The 23,019-nt window shown below is 26.8% G+C and overlaps 1 protein-coding gene across 1 annotated transcript in view; it reads right to left on the bottom strand.

Annotated features, from left to right (window-relative positions):
• The window catches only part of LOC135927740 (importin-7-like), a 109,119-nt gene extending 92,311 nt beyond the window's left edge, over positions 1-16,808 (bottom strand). Inside the window, exons 1-6 of the mRNA XM_065463894.1 lie at positions 16,684-16,808; positions 16,565-16,646; positions 16,363-16,522; positions 16,161-16,319; positions 15,965-16,121; positions 15,832-15,921 (exon numbers count right to left, since the gene is read on the bottom strand). Of these exons, the coding sequence (XP_065319966.1) occupies positions 15,832-15,921; positions 15,965-16,121; positions 16,161-16,319; positions 16,363-16,522; positions 16,565-16,646; positions 16,684-16,767 (732 nt within the window). The 5' untranslated portion in view covers positions 16,768-16,808. The remainder of the gene's footprint in view (positions 1-15,831; positions 15,922-15,964; positions 16,122-16,160; positions 16,320-16,362; positions 16,523-16,564; positions 16,647-16,683) is intronic.
• Between the last annotated feature and the right edge of the window lie 6,211 nt (positions 16,809-23,019).

Below are 23,019 nucleotides of genomic sequence, written 5' to 3'. Positions count from 1 at the left end.
GATAAAGACGCAGTCTACGGCGTGACGTTTTAGTTTTTATTTAGCTTATAACTCGTTTTTGTTTAGTGACGCAAAACTGATTGATAAAATAATAAATGATAAGTATTAATCAGGCAATAAATATTGGCTCAACTTAAATAAGACTTCGAAGAAAAGGATAGAAGAGGGTAACAAAAAAAAATTATATTTATATAATAAATTTTCTAAGCTAATTCTGAGCTTGAGAATCCTTATATAAATTTATCAAGGTAAAAAATAAAAGCTCTCCATCATTGAGTCGATCTCTCAACCTATTTTTTTTTATATATTTAATTTTCATGGATCCTAACAGCTGATTTTTGTATTAAAGCTAATATGCAATTAAACTCAAAATATATATTAATCAGTTAAAAACCATTTAAAAGACTAATTTGACAATACTTATATAAAGGATTGAAAAATAATTTTTTCTATACCACCTGCACCTATAGCTTCAGAGTTTATAACAAGCTCACTCTCAATTGAAATTACTTACAACACATTGTCTAGGATACACCACTCACATGCACTATACATAATTAATTATTCTGATTCCATCTACAACAAAACCCTTATATGGGTGATTCTGCGTCAAATCGACCAAAAAAACGAGATTTTCGGCCGACCATCTCAAAAATGAATGAAACTTGGCATGTTAGTTATTTATGTTGTAAATGTTAATAAAATCAAAATTTCAGAGTGCTAGCTCAACCAGATCCAAAGATATACGCCTTCAAAGTCAAAAATCGCGAAGTGCATGATTTCATTAAATCTTGTTATTTTAAAAAAATTTAAGGTGTTTTCTTATTTCCGGTAAAAATAAAAAATTAACAATGCTAGGAAAGGATTTTTTGGGTGTTAATATTCACTAAAAATGTTTATTACCTTTATATTAAACGATTTAATAAAAAATGTCGATAACCATTTTTGATTTTTTAATTTTATTTGAATTTATATTATATTTATAAATAAAAAAATGTAATATAGATGGCGTTATATTAACTTATTTTTATAATATATTTTTAATAAAAATATGAATAGTATTGTGATTAAAATTAAAAATCTATTGAGTATAACCAAGAATGATGTCCTGAGGCGATATGTAAGCAGGCAGCCCATACAGATATTATTTCATTGACGCTATATTGTAAAATAAACATATTTTAAAAGTTTATATTCAAACTATTATAATTTTGCGCTTATTAATAAAAATTCCTAAGGCCATAATTTGTAGATATATCCTTTCGTTGTTGTGAATCTACTTTCGTTATTATTTGAAAATAGCGATTTTATCAGCTTATTTTATTTTTTTATTCCTATCATCGCTACCAATCAATCATCATATATTTCAAAACTTAAACATTTTTTACAACCAAATGAATTTATGATAATTTGTGATTTCTCTGAAAATTATGCATTTATAATCCAAGACGCTGTCAATGATTCCACTGGAATAATAATCAAGCCACTATCCATCCTATGATAGCATATTATAATAATAAGGGCAATATAAAAAACCTTAATTATATGATAATATCAGAGTCACTTCAACATAATGTTATTGCAGTAGATTTATACCAGACTAAAATTATAAAATTTTTGACCAATCAATTCAGCAAAAAGCCAAACAAATTATATTACTGCTTTGACGGATCAGCTGCGCAATATAAAAACAGAAATTATTTTATAAATCTGTTATCATGAATCAGATTTTGGTGTAGCAGCTGAATGGTATTTTTCAGTTATATCCCATGGAAAAGGTCCATGTGACGGCCTTGGCGGAACATAAAAAGATTAGCAGCGCATTTAAGCCTTCAGCGCATCAGTTCTGGACACATTTTAACGCCAGTTGAATTATATATCAATTTGCAAAACAAAATATGTCATCAGTAAATTTTACATATATAACAAGCGAACAATACAATTTACAAGAGATTAAATTACGAGAAAGATTTAATTTAGCTTGTCCCATTCTAACTCGGGAAATACATGCTCTATTTCTTTTGAGTTTAAGTAAACTTAGATCAAAAATATATCCAGGACTTTCAAATTAACAATATCTCAAATGCCGATAATTTGTCTTCTGCCGATATTAAAGGATTCGTAACATGTGTTTATGACGATTTTTGGTGGTTAGCCACAGTACTAAAAAAGAATGAAATTACTGAGGAGATATATATTTCCTTTTTACATCCCCCATGGACCATCACCATCCTTCTTTTACCACACAATTGCGGAAAATATATGGTTACCCATTAATCAAATAATAACAGTAGTAGATTCTATTGCAGTGACAGGATGTACCTAGAAATTATCGTCTCAAAAAATTCTATTAATAAGCACAAAATGGTATAAGATTAAAATTAGAGATATTTTTTTTATATTGTTTGTGTATAAAATTTTGAAATATGTTTATTTTGCAATATAGCGTCCTAATAAAATCATATCTATATCGGATGCCTGCTTACATATCGCCCCAGGACATCATTTTTGGTTATACTCAATTGATTTTTTAATTTTAATCACATTACTATTCATATTTTTATTAAAAATTACATATTATAAAAATATTTAATATAACGCCATCTATATTGCATTTTTTTATTTATATAAATAATAAAAATTCAAATAAAATTTAAAAAACAAAAATGGCTATCGAGATTTTTTATTAAATCGTTTAATATAAAGGTAATAAACATTTTTAGTGAATCCTAACAATGTTAATTTTTTATTTTTACCGGAAATAAGAAAACACTTGAAATTTTTTAATTTTTTTAAAATATTTTCCAATGTAAAATTTTAAAGGCTATAAAATGATATATAATTTGTAACTCTATCCTAAGTATTTTTTAAAATAACAATTTAATGAAATCACGCACTTCGCGATTTTCGACTTTGAAGGCGTATGGGCCATTCCACGTCAAATCGATCACGATTCGACCGACCCCTTTTAAAATTGTTAAAAATTTCTGGAATTATTTAGAAGGGTAAATAAATGAGAAAGCCGTTTATTTTAGCTCTCTAGCTCACATGGTTCTCGAGATATAGGGGCTCATAGGTACAAAAAAGAGCCACTTTGGAATCTGTAAAATTTTTAAAAAGCTTATATCTCAAGAACTATTTATAGTAAAAAGATATATAATATATCATATTGTAGGTAAAAATAATCTCTAAAAGGCTATCAAAAAATAATAAAAATTGGGGCCAATTTGAATCTTTAACTTCCGGTTTGTCTATAATGCTTTACCTGTATTTTTAAGCAAAAAAGGGAGTTTGTTTTCGAAATTTTTTTATTGCTTTTTATTTAGACACCTTTTATAAATATATATACGATGTCAAAACTTTGGCGACGCTATCGACTCCAAAAATTTAAAAAATAATAGATGGCGCTTTATGAAATTACGGATTTTGGTTAAAATTTTGCTGCAAACTTATCAATAAACGGATATTTTCACTTTTTATACTAAAAATATTTTAAATTTCTATTAAATATACTAAATAAATTGAGGGGCAGTGTGGGTAAATGCCCATTAGACACTTAATAATGTAATATATTTCCAATAATAAATCTTTTGTATAATTTTTTTATTATTCATTCATATTAATAATATAGAAATACAGATAGACAATCATATTCATTCCATAATTTAAAATTTGTGAAATGTTATATTTAATATTTGCGATTCTGTTGAATTAGAATAAAATTTTGTTTCAATTTTATCCTGAGAAATTGGATAAAAAGCATGAAATTTTTGCGTCCCTGGTATAGTACGGGCTTTGTCGAATCTCTCTTTTAAAATTATTTGTTCTTTCTCATATTCATCTTCCATAATATAGGAGAACTCTATTCCTTAATAAAAAAATTATAATATATATATTAATAAATTATAAATCATATACCTTTTATATTTTCCTTACAATAGGCAAAAAACTCTTTAGGAGAAGTTATTTGTTCTGAAGTAGGTCTTTGTAAACTTGCTCTAGCCACTAAACGCTTGACGGTACCTCCGACCCCGTCACAAGCTGATTTGCCATGAGATGTAGCCCAGAAATGCCACTCAGCTTTTATCTCGAAATCATATTCATGGTGGCAAAGATTGATTAAATTTTTCCGATTTTTATATTGAGCTGCTGCTCCATCTGAAAAATAGAAGAATTTTTTTGGCAGGCATTGAAATTTCTTTGTTAAGTATTGAACTAAATATTTTTGGAATATATGAACCGCAATTGTATTATGAACGAGAGATTCAGATATTATTACGAAACTTAAATGATTTAAATTATTAAGTGACTTGTAATAAATGACAAAAGGATGAATGGTAACTTGAGATTTATTCCAGTGAAACCCCTGTACTTCATCTTGAACCACAAAGGCATAATTTTCAGCAAAATCTGCCTGCACGATATATTCTCCTTCCTTTAAATTAATTTTAAGAGAATTCATGAATATTGTTTGCTGCTTTGTTATGAATGAGTGTAATAGTAAAATATTTAGCTTTTCGAAAAGCGTTTCTAAAAAATTAAAGGTTGATGAAGTGATAGTTAAAAGATCTGTACGATCTGTTGTTACCCATTGCTTGTAGGTAATATATTCGATATCAATTGAATATAATATTTCACTTATCATGGCCTTTAAATTAGAAGATCCAGGGCATTGAGCACAATCACCAAAAAAACATTTTGGTAATGCTGGATTACAAATTATTTTTGGTAATATATCCTTATATGTAATCTTAATTAAATCTAAAGTAATTTTGGGCAAACTCAACAGCATTAATTTTGTGTTTTGATGAATGGAGCAAACACATATTGAATGGGTACCACTACTGCCAACAAATACACAATTCTCGGGACGAAGATCACAAAATTTAGAGAATCCAATTTTAATATTTGAATGAATATCTTTAAATTTAAGATATAGCTCTCGTAAATTAATTAAAATTAATCTTTTTTGGACTTGAATCTTTTCACTGTTCTTTATTATGGTTACAAAATCCCTTTTCCCAGGCATCGATCTACTATATTGATCATTGTTATAAAAAGATTTGACAATATCAACGGTGGCGGCATCTATTGTTTTGCCGGGTTTAGGATTAGGTGTTGAAAAAAACCCCTTTTCTTTTATTAAATTTTTAGATTTTATCGCCATATGATATGAAATATTGAATTCTTCTATAATTCTTCTTACTGTCCAATTTGATGGTAATAATGTTAGTAATCTATATTTGTTTGTTATCGAAAACTGTGGGAAATTGATTTTTAAGGTATCGAGAATTTCATCGAATTTTTCATCATTTGATGAAGATAATGGTATAATTTTAGTCGCTAAAACTTTTTTCACGCTAGATATTTTCTTCTTTGGATATTTCTTTTCACGTAAGCGTTTTATTTTAATGGGAGATTCCCCAATTGATTGTAGGGATATATTAATGTTTTCAATTGCCTCTTGATTAACTATATGAGGAGGAGAATCAATATCATTGTCATTATAAGGAAGCTTTGCTAATTTTTGTCGGCATGAAGAGCATATTAGCATATTTAAATTGATTGGTAAATTTTTTTTGGTCATCCAAGGTTGAATCTTTCTTAGATTTTTGCGATAATATGCATGTTTTTGTAAATTAAATGGGTTACAACATCTTGATATTTTAATATTTGGTATATCCATCTTTTATATAGAATAAAATTTTATTTAATTTGAACCTAGAATATGGCTTGTTTAAAATTAATCTGATCGGAAAAAAAATTATATTAAACAGAAAGAGAGATTGTTTTAAACTTTTAATTTTTTAAAATATTATTATCGTAAAATATAATCGATAATATGTCTAATATAAATTCTTTTTTAATGCAGCTGTTATACATTATCGTGCCAAAAAGTCATTCGCTGTTATAGTAGTAAAGCAGAGATCTAAAATATGTAAAAAAATTTAAGGATGGTGGGGGGGGGAGCAGAACTGGAAAATTTTATCGCATTTCTTATAAACTTATAAATATTTTCATTTTTAGAAATAATATTTTTTTAAACATTAGCGCCATCTATTTTTTTTTACGATTTTTGATAAAAATGTATATTTTGGAAGAGTCGATAGCGTCGCCAAGGTTTTGACATCATACATATATTTATAAAAGGTGTCTAAATAAAAAGCAATAAAAAAATTTCGAAAACAAACTCCCTTTTTTGCTTAAAAATACAGGTAAAGCATTATAGGTAAACCGGAAGTTAAAGACTCAAATTGGCTTCAATTTTTATTTTATTTTGATAGTCCTTTAGAGATTTTATTTACCTACAATATGATATATTATATTATATTTTACTATAAATAGTTCTTGAGATATAAGCATTTTAAAAATTTTACAGATTCCAAATTGGCTCTTTTTTGTACCTATAAGCCCCTATATCTCAAGAACCAGGTGTGCTAGCGAGCTAAAATAAACGGCTTTCTCTTTTATTTCCCCTTCTAAATAATTCCAGAAATTTTTAACAATTTTAAAAGGGGTCGGTCGAAAATGGGCCTTTTTTGATCGATTTGACATGGAATGGCCCGTATATCTTTGGATCTGGTTGAGCTAGCACTCTAAAATTTTGATTTTATTAACATTTACAACATAAATAACGAACATGCCAAGTTTCATTCATTTTTGAGATGGTCGGCCGAATCGTTGGTCGATTTGTCATGGAATTACCCATATACCAACATACCAGCAAATAACCCTACTCCAATATTTTTGTCTTAGACTCAAATTAACAAACTTTTCAGGTATTAAACCATCTTCTCATCATAAGCATAAAAGAATCTGCCCATCCTATCACAAACTTATCAGTATAAAAAAAGATTACCCCCCAAGCCCTCCCTTGCTCAGGTTCTAATACTTTGCACAAAACCAATAGAACTCCCAATTAATACCAAACACTTAGATGTAAATAACGAATCACTAGAAGAATTTAACTTTAAAAATAAATACCAACAATAAAACATCCTATCTAGTGTTAATTACCAGATCACTGACCATCTTACTAAATTATTTGATAATATTAACAAAGATTTGTCAAATTTAAATCATTGGAATAATCTCTTCACATTTCCTTTCAAAAGTCTCTCAATCCCAAAAGATACAAATCTATCTCATTACCTAACCTAATAAAAGACAGACTTAAAAATTTGGAAAATTTAACACTATTAGAATACGTTAAAAATCCCAATAATTCTAATGAAAGTTTCCGTAATACCTGCAACAAAATATCCAAAAAAATAAATGAAGGCGACATATGCGGTGCACAAAAATTAATCTCTTCACACACAAAACTCGTCCCATCTAACGACGTGACCCTTGACGACCTAAAATCTCTTCATCCAGATGCCTCTTATACTAGCTTACCAAACCCACCGCTCAATATCCCCCCTATCATAATTACAAACCAAGATATTCGCGAAACAATAAGTGAATTTAATAAATTTTCAGCAGCAGGGGCTATAGACCATCTTACTTCCAAACATTTCTAAAATCTCATAATTCCAATAATTTTTTTAACTCACTTACCACCTTCCTTAATAATAACTACTAAAGATATTCCCACATTAGCTCATCAAATTATATTTGGAGCTAACTTGATTGCTTTTGAAAAACCTAATGGAGGCATCCGATCAATGGCAATCGGTTCATTTTTCAGACGCCTGATAGCTAAAATTATTACAAAAAAAATAAAATCCGATACTCATTCCCTGCTTATCGATTTTAAAAATGCCTTCAATATAATATCACGTTCCTCGACACTCGAATCTTTTTACGATAATTTCCCCCAATACTCGTGCTTCGTAGACATCTGCTATAACAATAGCACTCCCCTCATTTTTAATGGTAGCGTTATATATTCCGAAGAGGGAGTACAACAGGGCAACCCCCTCGGCCCTATTCTTTTCTACTTAGCTATCCACAATATGATGAAAGATCCTAAATATGATTTTGACATGGACCTTAACCTATGGTACCTAGATGATGGGCGGTAATCCATATCAAATTAGCAAAACCCTTAACCACCTCGAAAGAGAATGCTTTAAAATTGGCTTAGAATTAAACAAAACTAAAACTGAAATATGCTTCCTCAACCTTGAGATTCCCTTAGATTTATTTAAAGGTTACACTATTATCGAAAAAGAAGAGATCCAACTCTTGGGCTCCCCATTAATCAATAATAATATATCCGAAAATTATCTTCCACTCATCCTCCTCATTCACCTCCTCAAAATTTTTCATTCAACACAATATTCGCTTAAAGTATAGAAAGGATTCTCAACCTTTCATCAGACTTTAATTGGCACCTAGCCCAATTACCCGCTAAACTAGGTGGTATCGACTTGATCCTCTAGAATTACTTTACCTATCTCTATTTATTTCAAATAGCTCAATTATGCGATCTCATCATTCATAACTCCCAATGATGATCTTAACAGAGCAATTGAAAGATGGAATCTACTTACCCCAGACGGTTATATATTTTCAATCGAAATCTCTAATACATCTATCATCGAATCCCTAAAAATCTCTAAACTATTTTTTATTATTCATTTATTTTTAAAACATGTAAACAAAATATAAAAATAAAAAATGAATGTATATTTTAAAAATATCGATGGCTCTAAAAAGAGCTTATAGTAAAAATGTTCCTAAAAAACAGGTATACTTATGTTTAAAAATTTCTAATTGGAATTTTTGTTTAAGAAAAATTGATTCGCGTTTTTTGTTTGTAATGTTAAAAATTTTACGTGCTAAAATTTTTAAAAAAATATATGTTGATTGTGAGAAATTGTCATTAGTTGAAATGACTATGGGTTAAATAAAGTTATTTAGTATTGAGTATTTATTAATTTTTTTATTTTCCCCGCTAGTAAGAGGGTTTGAATTAATTGATGAGGAAAAGAAAGAGACGCAGGTTACGTCCCAAATTAGGGATTTGGATAATTCCATGACAAATCGACCAGTGATTCGGCCGACCATCTCAAAAATGAATGAAACTTGGCATGTTAGTTATTTATGTTGTAAATTATAATAAAATCCAAATTTTAGAGCCCCAGCTCAACCAGATCCAAAGATATACGCCTTCAAAGTAGAGAATCGCGTAATGCGTGATTTCTTATATCTTGTTTTTCTTAAAAAATACTTAAGATAGAATTACAAATAATATATCACTTTATAGCCCTTAAAATTTTACATTGGAAAATATTGAAAAAAAGTTAAAAAATTTTAAGTGTTTTTGTATTTCCGGTAAAAATAAAAAATTAACATTCCTGGGAAGGGATTTTTTTTTGGTGTTGATTCTAAAAATGTTTATTACCTTTATATTAAACTATTTAATGAAAAATCTCGATAGCCATTTTTGTTTTTTTAATTTTATTAAAATTTTTATTATTTTTGTAAATAAAAAAGGATAATATAGATGGCGTTATACTAAATTTATTAATAATATATTATATTTAATAATAATATATTTTATATCGGTATTAAAATCAAAAGAAATCGATTAAGTATAACCAGTATGATGTCCTGGGGCAATAAATGAGGAAGCAGCCCATATAAAGATACTTTAAAATTATATTCAAGCTATTATAAAAATATATCTATTTATCGCAATCCATTTTGCGCTTAAATAGAAATTCTTAAGGCGGTAATTTATATATATTTCACACTTCTGGATCTACTATCGTTATTATTTGAAATTAAAGATTTTATCATCTTATTTTATTTTTCATTCCTTTCTTTCTATTAAATTTTTATATCGATAAATAGGAAATTTAATTATCAATCATGATTGAAAAGAACATAAGGATTAAAAAAATATTTCTTTTTTTACTTAAAATTTTTTTTTAAATTTTAAAAATTGTAATAATATGAAATCACTGTGTAGTAATCCATTCATTAGAGAAGGCCATAAGTCTATTTCAAAAAATCTACAAAAGGTAAGTTTATTTATATTATGGATTAAAACCTTTTTAATTTTAGATTCTGGATTTTTTACTAATATAATATCTTTTTTATTATTGGATATCGTGATTATTTTTATTATATATAAAATTAGGTTACACCAAAGATGATTAAAAAATCCAAAGGTTTATTAACAATAAGCCAATCATTATGCCACTCATGTCGCTTATATTTGATAAATATGGAATCCATTGAGGATATATCTGAAAATGAAGAGCCCGAACTAGCCCCATCCAGTTCAACTTTGGATATAATATATATATTGCTAGAAGAAATAGGCCAATCCCCAATAAAAAAGAAAAGAATAGGAGAAAAGAAATATTCGCAAGAAAAACTTAAAAAAATAACAAAAGCATTAAGTCAAAACATATTAAGAAGCCGCCTTCTTGAGTTTGATATACAAAATAATAAAAATGACGAACTTCTTCAAAATTTAAAACATCATTATCCAATTATTTCTAAGGAAAAAAAATATCAACTTCTTACTATATTGCCCCCTTCTTGGACCTTTAAAAAAATTGAGATGGAGTTCAAAGCCACGAATTACTTGGTAAGTAAATCAAAAAAACTAATAGAATTAAAAGGATTTATGTCATCTCCCAATATAAAACCTGGGCGAACAATTGCTCAGGAAACCGTGAATATTATAGAAAAATTTTACTCTTCTGATGAAGTCAGTCGTGCGATGCCCGGGAAAAAAAGACTATAAATCCATAATGATCAAGGGGAAAAGAGAGCAGTCTCAAAAAAGATTAATTTTAAACAATTTAAAAGAATTATATGAACGATTTAAAGAGAGGTACCCGATAATTAAAGTTGGATTTTCTAAATTTGTAGATTTACGGCCAAAAAATTGTATTCTGGCTAGAGCCAGTGGAACACACAGTGTGTGTGTTTGTGTAATTCATCAAAATTTTAAGCTTATGTTTGTAGATGCTAATTTGGCAAAACTATTAGCTATGCCAGAATATCCATTACATAACTATAAAAATATTTTAGCTCAAACAATATGCAATCCAGCATTCCCTATTTGTTATTTAGGAGATTGTAACTATTGTCCAGGCACATTCTCAATTAAAAAACAATTAGATGTTTGCCCAAAATGACATAGATCATATATCATTTAAACAGTGGGTGCCTGTTGATAATAGTAATCTGGAAACAATAACAAAATCTTCTCAAGAATTTTTAATTTTTTTTTTAGAAAAAATTCCACTATATACGTCATTCCTTATATTATTATTAAAATTAATATAACGCCATCTATATTATCCTTTTTTATTTATAAAAATAATAAAAATTTTAATAAAAATAAAAAAACAAAAATGGCTATCGAGATTTTTCATTAAATAGTTTAATATAAAGGTAATAAACATCTTTAGAGAGTATCAACACCAAAAAAATATCCCTTCCCAGGAATGTTAATTTTTTATTTTTACCGGAAATAAAAAAACACTTAAAAATTTTTAATTTTTTTTAAATATTTTCCAATGTAAAATTTTAAGGGCTATAAAATGATATATTATTTGTAATTTTATCTTAAGTATTTTTTAAGAAAAACAAGATTTAAGAAATCACGCATTATGCGATTCTCTACTTTGAAGGCGTATATCTTTGGATTTGGTTGAGCTAGCACTCTAAAATTTAGAATTTACAAAAATATACAAAATAAATAACTATCATGCCAGGTTTCGTTTATTTTAAAAATGGTCGTCCAAAAATCGCGTTTTTTTGGTCGATTTGACGTGGAATGACCCATTTCCCATTGGACCATGGGGTGCAGGTTAAACCGTCAGGTCTGAGACCATCTTGTAAAGAGAGGTTTGTTGGTTCTAGGATGTTAGATTTAGTCTTATTAAGAGCGTTATGTATGATTTTATTTATAGCTTTATGCCGTAGGTGGCGACCTTGGCTGCGGGAGCAGTTTAGGATGTGTCTTGCGTTTGGTTGAAGGGGTAGGTTGCAAAGTTGGCAAGTGTGTGAATGTGTAAGCGAGCATCCAAGCCTAAATCCTATGGTAACTCTCAGTTGGTCATTGGTTAAGAGATCATCAAGGGTTAGGCTTGGAAGTGCCTCGAGCCATTCATGCTAGCCATATTTATCTTTTAGTTGAAGAAGTTGTATATCGCTGATATCGGAAGGGTTAAGAAGACTATTTTGTAGTTTATTTATAAGAGGTTCCAAGATTGATTTATTAGAAATTTCGGTTGGGTATGTCTGACCGTCTGGGGTTAGTAGATACCATCTTTCGATTGGAAATTACAAAATAGTCTTAACCCTACCGAAGCGATATCTATTACAATTCAAAGATAAATACGGCGGGCATGAATGACTCGAAGCACTTCCAAGCCAAACCTTAAATAATCTCTAACCAATGACCAACTGAGTTACTATAGGATTAAGACTAGGATGTTGGCTTACACAGTCACACACTTGCCACCAATGCAGCTTACCATTTCTACCTAAAGCCAGATACGGTTTAAACTGCACCCGCAGCCAAGGTCGCCATCTCCGGCATAAGGCAATTAATAAAATCATCCATAACGCTTTTAATAAGGCTAAAATACCTAACATCCTTGAATCTACCAACCTCTCATTACAGTACGGCCTCAGACCCAACGGTTTAACCTGCACCCCCTGGTCCAATGGGAAATCCCTTATTTGGGACGCAACCTGCGTCTCCTCCTTTCCTTCATCAATTAATTCAAACCCTCTTACTTGTGGGGAAAATAAAAAATTAACAAATATTCAAAAATAAATAACTATATTTCAGCCAATAGTCATATCAACTAACGGCAATTTTCACAGTCTATATATTTTTTTTAAAAACTTTATCACGAAAAATTTTTAACATACAAATGAAAATCGCGAATCCTTATTTCTTAAACAAAAACTTGAACTATAAATTTTTAAACACAATTATACTTGTTTTTTAGGTACATATTCATTATTAAATTTTAGAGCATTAGATACTTATATTATAATATATATATTTATTTTTATTTAGTAATTTTACATATTATATATTTGTTTTAATATTTTATCATTAATTTAAATAAATAAAAATTAACAATATTTTAAAAAAATTTATAGCCTCTTAAAAAATTAATGTTTTAAAATAAAATAGACACCATTATCATTTATCACACTATTGTTTTTGCAGTTAAATGGCCCGATTAAGATTTTAGCCAAAATAATATTATGTAAGCCTGAGATTTAGCAAATCTAGGTCCAAGCCTTTCTGACATCTATGAGAAAAATCTCTGTTCATAATATTATTTTGGCTAAAATTTATGTCAGGCCATTTTTAAAAATAGACCCAAATCCAGCCATTAAACCCTAACAAAAGGTGCCCAAATAAAGGTTAAAAATTCTTTTCCGAAAACCAACTTCCTTAATTGTATAAAATTAAAAACATGCGTAGAACCATAAACGTAATCCGGATTTTAAGTTTCAAATTAGCAATAATTTCTTTTCTTTTGATAGACCTTTAGAGATCTTTTTATCTACATGTGGTATTTATTTTACATTTACCTTAAATAGTTTTTGAGATATAAGCAATTTAAAATTTTTTACAGGAGGATTTGTGTGCTAACAAACTAAAATAAATGGCTTTCTTATCTATTTTTTTACCAACCTAAATACAGGGTTTCCCGTTTAAAAAAGGAAAAGTCCCAATCAAAAAAGGAAAAGTTTCAATTATAAAAGGAAAAGATTCGATCAAAAAAGGAAAAGGGTCAATCATAAAGAGTTCAATAAAAAAAAGGAAAAGGCCCAAAAAAAAAGAAAAGCTGTCAATCAAAAAAGGAAAATTCCCAAAAGAAAGGAAAAAGTCCGATCAAAAAAGGAAAAGTGTCACACAAAAAAGAAAAAGGTTCAATCAAAAAAGGAAAAGTGTCAAACAGGAAAAGTGTCAAACAGGAAAAGTGTCAAACAAAAAAGGAAAAGGTCCAATCAAAAAAGGAAAAGTGTCAATCGATAAAGGAAAATTTCCAAAAGGAAAGGAAAAGTGTCAATCAAAAGAGGAAAACCATTCAAAAAATGAAAATCGTAATTTTTTTTAATTTTTTGTAAATTTCTCTTAAAATTTTTGTTATTCCTTCTTAATTTACTTCTAAGTTTTTGCGATTTCTTTACGTTTACTTTTCTTACTGTATCTTTTCTAAATATATTTCTAACTTTTTGCGATTTTCTTTACTTTTATTTTTTTTACTATATCTTCTCTCAATTTATTTTTCTTCTCCTTTTTGATAATTCTTTTGTATTTTAAAAATAATTAATAAATTTAAGTCCATTTTTTTAACAATTCTTTACGTTTTTTTTTTCATCATACATACAATATTCTTTTTATGATTTTTTTATTGTAATCTTTTACATATATTTCTAACCTTTTCAATCTCTTTAAGTCATTTTTAATCTTTATTTTTTTGAGCATTTCTCAATTATTTTCTTCTCATTTTTGATAATTATTTTTTAAAATTATATTTAATGTTTTTGGCAGACAATATAATTACAATTGCTAAATTATAAATTAATCGTTTGGTTATAATGACCTTTTTAAAATTAAATAAGTTTGAACTGTAATACCAAACAATATGTAAATTAATAAAATATAATCATTTTAAATTCTTATTTTTAAATTATCAAAAATGAGAAGAAGAAAAATTGAGAAATGCTCAAAAAAATTAAGATTAAAAATGACTTAAAAAGATTGAAAAGGTCAAAATGTATGTAAAAGATTATAATGAAAAAATCGTAAAAAGAATATTGTATGTATGATGAAAAAAAAAGTAAAGAATTGTTTAAAAAAATGGATCTAGATTTATAAATTATTTTTAAAAATACTAAAGAATTATCAAAAATGAGAAGAAAAACAAATTGACAGAAGATATAGTAAGAAAAATAAAAGTAAAGAAAATCGCAAAAAGTTAGAAATATATTGAGAAAAGATACAGTAAGAAAAAAACGTAAAGAAATCGCAAAAATTTAGAAATAAATTAAGATGGAATAACAAAAATAAATAAAAATAAGAAAATTTTAAAAAAATTACGATTTTCCTTTTTTGAATGGGAATTTTCCTTTTTTGATTGCCACTTTTCCTTTCCTTTTGGGAATTTTCCTTTTTCAATTGACAATTTTTTTGTTTGGACCTTTTCTTTTTTTGTTTGACACTTACTTTTCCTTTTTTGATTGACACTTTTCCTTTTTTCTTTCTTTTTGGGAATTTTCCTTTTTTGATTGGGACTTTTCCTTTTTGAATGGGAAACCCTGTAATTCTAGAAAATTTTTAAAATGAGCCAAAAATAGACACTATAGATCAACTTGACTCAAAATGGCTCTGAATTGACATGAAACTGTGCTGATGAGTGTATGTTAAAATAAAAATATATAAAATTAATTAATATTATTATATTATATATATTTAAATTTTATTAAATATTATACAATATTGTAATAATGGTCAAAAAAATTATTAAAAACATTAGAAAAGTTCATCTTATTTTTTCTAATTTATTGGTTTATAGATTTTTATATGATTTATTTTGTAAATTCATATGCAATTACAGGCTAAAAAAATATGTTGAGTGTGGGGCACCTGGTATCTGTTAAAATTGAATTGTCTGCTAATAGTAGCTGATAGGTATCTGAGAATTTCTAATATAAATATTTTCTGCATGAGCAGGGCTTCAACAAATCAAAATAATTTTTATAATAGAAGAATTTATTAAAAATAAATATAATTTGAGTATAAATTTAAATTGATTATTTCATAGATAAAATGAATTATTATGGTTAATTTTAATACCTTTATAATATAATTTAAAAAAGTACTTGTGGTAGAGGGATATTTAAAGAGGTCAGACAAATTTGCATCCAGGATGATAAAAACATTTGATTCATAAGTAAAGGTGGTAATTGAAACTAGATGTAATTTTATTAACTAATTTATAATAAGTTTTATAACTTGAATAGCACAATAAAAAGTTTTAAAAATATGTTTTTGTATAGCAACTGATTGCTCACTGTTATCATTTAACAAGAATGAAAATTTTTCCCCCAATATTGGTAATATTTTTGATAAACAATTATATAATGGAACTCGATCTTTGGATTTCCTATATCTAATTTCTAGATGTTTAATATATTATCAAATAAAATACTCATAATTTTTGACTAGTTGATGCAGGCAATTCAAACCACCAAGGCATATATCATAATTATTATCTTTTAAAAATATTTCTAATTTATTGAGCAATTTTGGCCATTTATTGGGATAATCATATTTAATCATCGTATTTACGCATAATGCCAATTGTGATCTTCATCATATATAAGATAATCATATATTAAAATATTATTTACCTTAGTATATCAGGTGAATGAATAATTGCCTCAATAATATTATCTTTAATAATAATTTTATCTGATTCAATAATAATTACAATTTTTGATTCTTGATGCTGAAAATCTGTCTCAATATGATGCCAATTTTTTGTAATATAATTTTTAAAGTATATTGCAGCTATAAATAACCAATATAAATAATATATAAACTTGATAATACCTGCTTGACGTATTGGCATATTATAATTTTCGGAAACAATAACTTGTAGAACCATTTGAGAAAATCCAGGTATAACATTGAGCTAATTTTAAATAAGAAAAATAAGCAATATATATTACCTCTTTTAATTGGTTCTCTGCGATATCCTTTTGAGAAGGATTTAAAGTTGCTTCAAGTAATTTAATTAGAGACTCGTTATTCATGACTTTTTTAAACTACGGTTGTTGTAATGAATGAATGAATAAAAAATTTTCATTTTCATTCATTCATTACCACGCACAAATGAAATTATTACCCACCAGGAGTTGTAGCGTGCACCAAGTATATTCACTAATATATAGATCCTATACATGATGTATACCCGTTTTATTATAGTGGATGGTACCACTATGTAATCAGCTAGCATAGTAAAGAAGAGAGGAGTAAGAAAGAGGGGATCTATTAGTTCCGTTACCGGCAAGATAGTGTTAAGAAATTGTCACCAATATTAATAATAATGTACCTGACACCTGTTTAGATATCTAAGAGATGGAAAATAAAGTAAGTCTTATGTTAGGTAAGTATATCCTTGGAAGATAACGTTATGTCTTTATAGCGTGTCCTATTCCGGAGGCATCTAATTTCCCTGTAATTGTAGTCTCAATCCCTTAAACCCATTATCCTAAAGAGCTTACTATCTTTGTCTGATTTTTTCCTTCTTTTTACCTTCATTTATTTCTATCATTCTAGAGTTAATAGTATCCCCGTAAATCCTTGTTTGTATTAAGCAAGCGATGCTCGGGATCCTCATTATTTACCACATTATCATTATTATAGTGAACCTGGAATCGTTAATCATTATTATTATTATTCACGGTCTTAAGATTATCATTGCCTTCGTCAAAATCGTTTATCCAGTAGGGAAAGGAAAAAGACAGGGAATCATCCTATTTCATTAAATCCATAATTCCAATATAACCTGTGCCGAAGCTTAAATTGTCATTTGCCCCGGGATAAGTGGTTGGAAATAAGACGGTGCGAGAATAGTCCAATACTTTCACGATTTCTGCTCTAGTTTAGACCATATTTAAGCATGTATTATAGATGTTCCTTTAAATGTTTTTTGTTTTTGCTGAGTGCCAAAATATCTGTAAACGAAAGGTTGATCAAGTCCATATCCTTCAGACATTTTGCCAGCCAATAGTATTTGGGAGTTACTAAATATTTGTTAAAATGAAATGATTGAAGCAGAAAGAGGTTCGATTTTTCCGGTGAAAATATGTGTTGAAGTTGATGTAGAGATATATTGAATTTATGAAGATAAGTCTGGATGGATCCAAAAGTAATGTGTCAAAATAATGCAGAACTATATCCAACAACACTATGATGAGGTGGGGAAGTGGAATCTCTAAAAAGTTTCAAAGAAAGGGAATTTGGAATAAGGTTATTAAGTATTTTAGCTAATTTTTATGTTTTAGTTACAAACTTGATTACTGGACTATAATCTATTTATATTAATTACTTCAGTACCATTAGTCCCGTTATGACTAAATACAACTGCATTGCTAAAATGAATTGCTAAAAAGAAAATAATCATAATTTCAGAAACATTTTTTTTTATGTTCATAAATCAATTTTTTATTAAGTAAAAATTGAGATAAAATATCAAATAATTTAAAATTCTATTTTTACTTAATTTTATTGGAAAAAAAAATATATTTACTAGCTTATTGCAACTTAAATTTTATTTATCAGTTGCAAAATTTAACAAATATATATCCATAAGAGGGCTTTAAAAGAATAAAATAGCTCTTTTTTTATATTTGGGTGTAAATACATGTGAAAAACCTAAAAAAAATTTAAAAATATAGGGTTATTTGACATTTAATTAATGAGTAGGTTTAGAATAGAAAAATAATAAAAAATTTGTAAGGCACATATTGCTAGCGTTATAGATCAAAATCTCTTCATTTTTGGTTTATACGTGTATATTTAGGTGTTAATCATTATCCTAAAAAATATTTTAAAAATATTATGATTTGGCGGAATGCCGAGCTCAAACCCCACTAATTAATAAATAATCTTAATTATAATAAATATTTAATCCACAAAAAATAATTTCAATATTACAAAAAATTATTCCTCCCTTCTTTTCCGTCGAGATTACCTGAATGCTTAGTATTTTTCAATTTCATGAAAATTTAAAATTCTAAAAATTTTTTAAAAAATTATAAATTTATAAAAATTATTTTGGCATTTTCCTAAAGCTAATAATGAAAAGTGAAAGTACGTAAAAAAATAATAAACAAATAAATAATAATTTCAATTATTAGCAGTTAAAATCTAAAATTATTATATGATTATAAATCATATTGTTTTTAAAATGTCTGATTTCCTGCCATATTTTGGTAAGCTGAGGCCCTGTTAGGCCCTTCTAATTGTCTTTATTTAAACTATATATCTACAATTTTAAAGTAAAGACGATTGATATAAACAATTATCAATATAATACAATTGGTTACAATTTGGTAAACTAAAATATGGCGGAGTATTGTATATAAATCACGGCTTATTACAAAATGGTCGGAAATTTTTCAGGATAGCCCTGGTGAGTTAAAACGGTTATTAATTCAAATTTGATAAAAAGTAATTTTATAACCTTGTGTTGGCATTTATATGCAAAATACTTTATTTCTGCTCACCCGAGGAGGGTATCCTAAATAAGTTTCCGACCCTATGACAAGGGAAGTCTATCGACTTTACGATTACATTATGACTTTATAGTGATAATATATATCTTTATGCTAATTTAAATAAAGTTTTAAGATAAAAATTTGCAATTTGGATTAAAAAAAAAAGTGACAATATATATCTCTATGCTAATTTAAATAAGGTTTTAAAATAAAAATCTGCATTATGGATGATAAAATTAGCATTTCGTCCAACAGGGAAGTTAAGTTCCCAAAATTGGAGGGGTGCTTGACGGATACCTATTTGGAGAGACTTGACGATTATTTCTCTCAAACAATTTTATACAACTCAGTAAAAATTGAAACATTGATGAGCAATTTAATTAAATCATTATGTACTAAGGAAGATATCAAAGATTATAAAATTATTATTAAAAAATTAAAATTTTTATTACCCAGTCAAGATGTTTGGATATTTACTGGGAAAACCTTGCTTCACAAGGTGTTAAGGATTCTTTTTTGGATTGGTTTTTTAGACTGTCTAAGTTAAGTAGACAATGTAATTTTATATGGTGATCGCATAAAGGAAAAATTGAGAACATCTAGTTTAAATGACAATATAAAAAATAAATTAAATAAAAACATTAACTATACATTAGACGAAATGATTGAAATAGGAAGAAAATTAGATAGTTAAATCAGAAAGTGACAATGTTAATTATGTTTTTAGTAGGGATAAAAAATTAATAATGACAATAATAGAAATAATGATAAGAATTTAGATATCCAAAGTACTTCTAATAGGAATGAGATTAATAGTAACTATAATAGACCTAATTATTATTCGAGGCAAAATTTTGACAGTAGGAATAGAAATTTTGGTTATAACAATTTTAGTAATGTTAACGACAACAGGAACAGGAATTTTAGTAAAGTTAGAAACAATAACAATTATAATTAACTATAGAAATAATCAGTATAATGATGGTATCTATCAAAATTACAATTATCGGTATAACAATAGCAACAGAAACTTACGGAAGTGTAACACTTGAACCAATTAAGAAAGAGAGAATGCTATAACACATATGCATACCACGACTTTTCTAAGAAGGACGGAAGTGTGGACAAAAATATTAAAACTAACGATAAAAATATTGTAACACCGATTCCTAGACCGATACGAAGTAGACAAAAACATGTTCATCTAAAAGATTATATAACTTAAAATATTAAAATATGTAAGAATAAATTAAATACTAAAACACGAAAAATTAAATTAAATACTAAAACGCGAAAAAAAATAAATTGGAAAACGCAAAATAAAAATAAAAACGCTAAAAATATCATATAAAAAATAAAAACGCTAAAAATATTATCTAACAATCTTGTCGATTTATCATCCTTTATTATTATAACATCCAAATTTGATCAATTCTCTAATTATTCATATATTCCGAAATCCTATTTAATAATGATAATTTTACAACTGGTGATAATAATAATTTTGTAAAATTGACAATGATAACGACGGAGATTGACGACAAGCCTACGTATTCGGAACGATATTATCAAGCCAACGATTACAACGACTATGAATGATTTGAACAATCAAAATGAACAACCATTTGAACGACAAATTTTCTATGACAGCTCAAATGGATTATGGGAAGGCTTTTCAGAAGAAGGGGAATGTTAATCGAGATTGACCTTTTAAATTTGTTTAACTTAAATTTCTATTATTTTAAACATGTTAACCTTTAACCATGTATTTCATTTAAATTGTTTTTTTTTATAATACATATATATATACCTTATTTTATATTTATTTTTAGTATCATTTTTAGTTTTAGATATATTTATAATAAATAAAACATTTTTTCTTGTCCATACAACACCACCGTTATTGATATATAAAAGAAACCTATATTTTTTTAAATTTTTTTTAGGTTTTTCACATGTATTTACACCCAAATATAAAAAAGCGCTATCCAATAATGTTTTTGGTTTCTTAAGAATATATTTTGATATTTATTCTTTTAACGCCCTCTTATGGATATATATTTGTTAAATTTTTCAATTGAAAAATAAAGTTTAAGTTGTAATAAGCTAGTAAATATATTTTTTTTCCAAAAATATTAAGTAATAGAATTTTTAATTATTTGATATTTTATTTCAATTTTTTACTTAATAAAAAATTGATTTATGTATATTAAAAAAAATGTTTTTGAAAATTAATTTAAAAAAAATATTATATAATATTTTTTGATTGATTATGATTATTTGCTTTTTAGCAATTCATTTTAACAATGCTGTATTTAATCATACCCCCATTGGTCCTGGTTAATTCAGGCGTTAGAAACTGGACCTAGAATTAAACCAGTTTTGTAACGTTTTAGATGAACTCCCGATTTAAATAGATTCTAATTTAGTGATATTGGCATTTATGACTGACATGTTAAGATTTAACCTTATTTATTTTAGTGATATTGACATATTTGATTGAAGTGGGAGTACGTATAAATCAGATTTATGAAGAATCTATCAAGATCAATTGTAAATATTTCTGTCTTACAAATTTTGCAAAGTAGATATCTTTCTAATATCTTAATTTAATCAATTTTAGATAAAGTGTATTAAATGGCATAAAAACCTATTATTCTACCAATACTCAACTTTGCAAAGTAAATGATTGTATCTAATAATAAATTTTAGCAATTTTAATAGAATATTTATTTATTTTGAGTTACTATATCAAGATCAATTGTAAATATTGCTGGGCTACAAATTTTGCAAAGTAATAAATAATATATCCTTCTAATATCTTAATTTAATTAATTTTAGATAAAGTATATTAAATGGCATAAAAACCTATTATTCTACCAATACTCAACTTTGCAAAGTAAATGATTGTAAATTTTTCTAATAATAAATTTTAGCAATTTTAATAGAATATTTAATTATTTTGAGTATACCTACTATATCAAGATCAATTGTAAATATTGCTGGGCTCTTCTAATATCTTAATTTAATTAATTTTAGATAAAGTATATTAAATGGCATAAAAACCTATTATTCTACCAATACTCAACTTTGCAAAGTAAATGATTGTAAATTTTTCTAATAATAAATTTTAGCAATTTTAATAGAATATTTAATTATTTTGAGTATACCTACTATATCAAGATCAATTGTAAATATTGCTGGGCTACAAATTTTGCAAAGTAGTAAATAATATATCCTTCTAATATCTTAAGTAAATGACTGTAAATTTTTCTAATAATAAATTTTAGCAATTTTAATAGAATATTTAATTATTTTGAGTATACCTACTATATCAAGATCAATTGTAAATATTGCTGGGCTACAAATTTTGCAAAGTAATAAATAATATATCCTTCTAATATCTTAATTTAATTAATTTTAGATAAAGTATATTAAATGGCATAAAAACCTATTATTCTACCAATACTCAACTTTGCAAAGTAAATGATTGTAAATTTTTCTAATAATAAATTTTAGCAATTTTAATAGAATATTTAATTATTTTGAGTATACCTACTATATCAAGATCAATTGTAAATATTGCTGGGCTACAAATTTTGCAAAGTAGTAAATAATATATCCTTCTAATTTCTTAAGTAAATGACTGTAAATTTTTCTAATAATAAATTTTAGCAATTTTAATAGAATATTTAATTATTTTGAGTATACCTACTATATCAAGATCAATTGTAAATATTGCTGGGCTACAAATTTTGCAAAGTAGTAAATAATATATCCTTC

This window comes from Gordionus sp. m RMFG-2023, chromosome 4 (assembly GCF_954871325.1).
Source record: "Gordionus sp. m RMFG-2023 chromosome 4, tfGorSpeb1-WG-v2, whole genome shotgun sequence".
Taxonomy (NCBI): Eukaryota; Metazoa; Nematomorpha; class Gordioida; order Chordodea; family Parachordodidae; genus Gordionus; species Gordionus sp. m RMFG-2023.
This window is presented reverse-complemented; position numbering and strand designations above follow the sequence as displayed.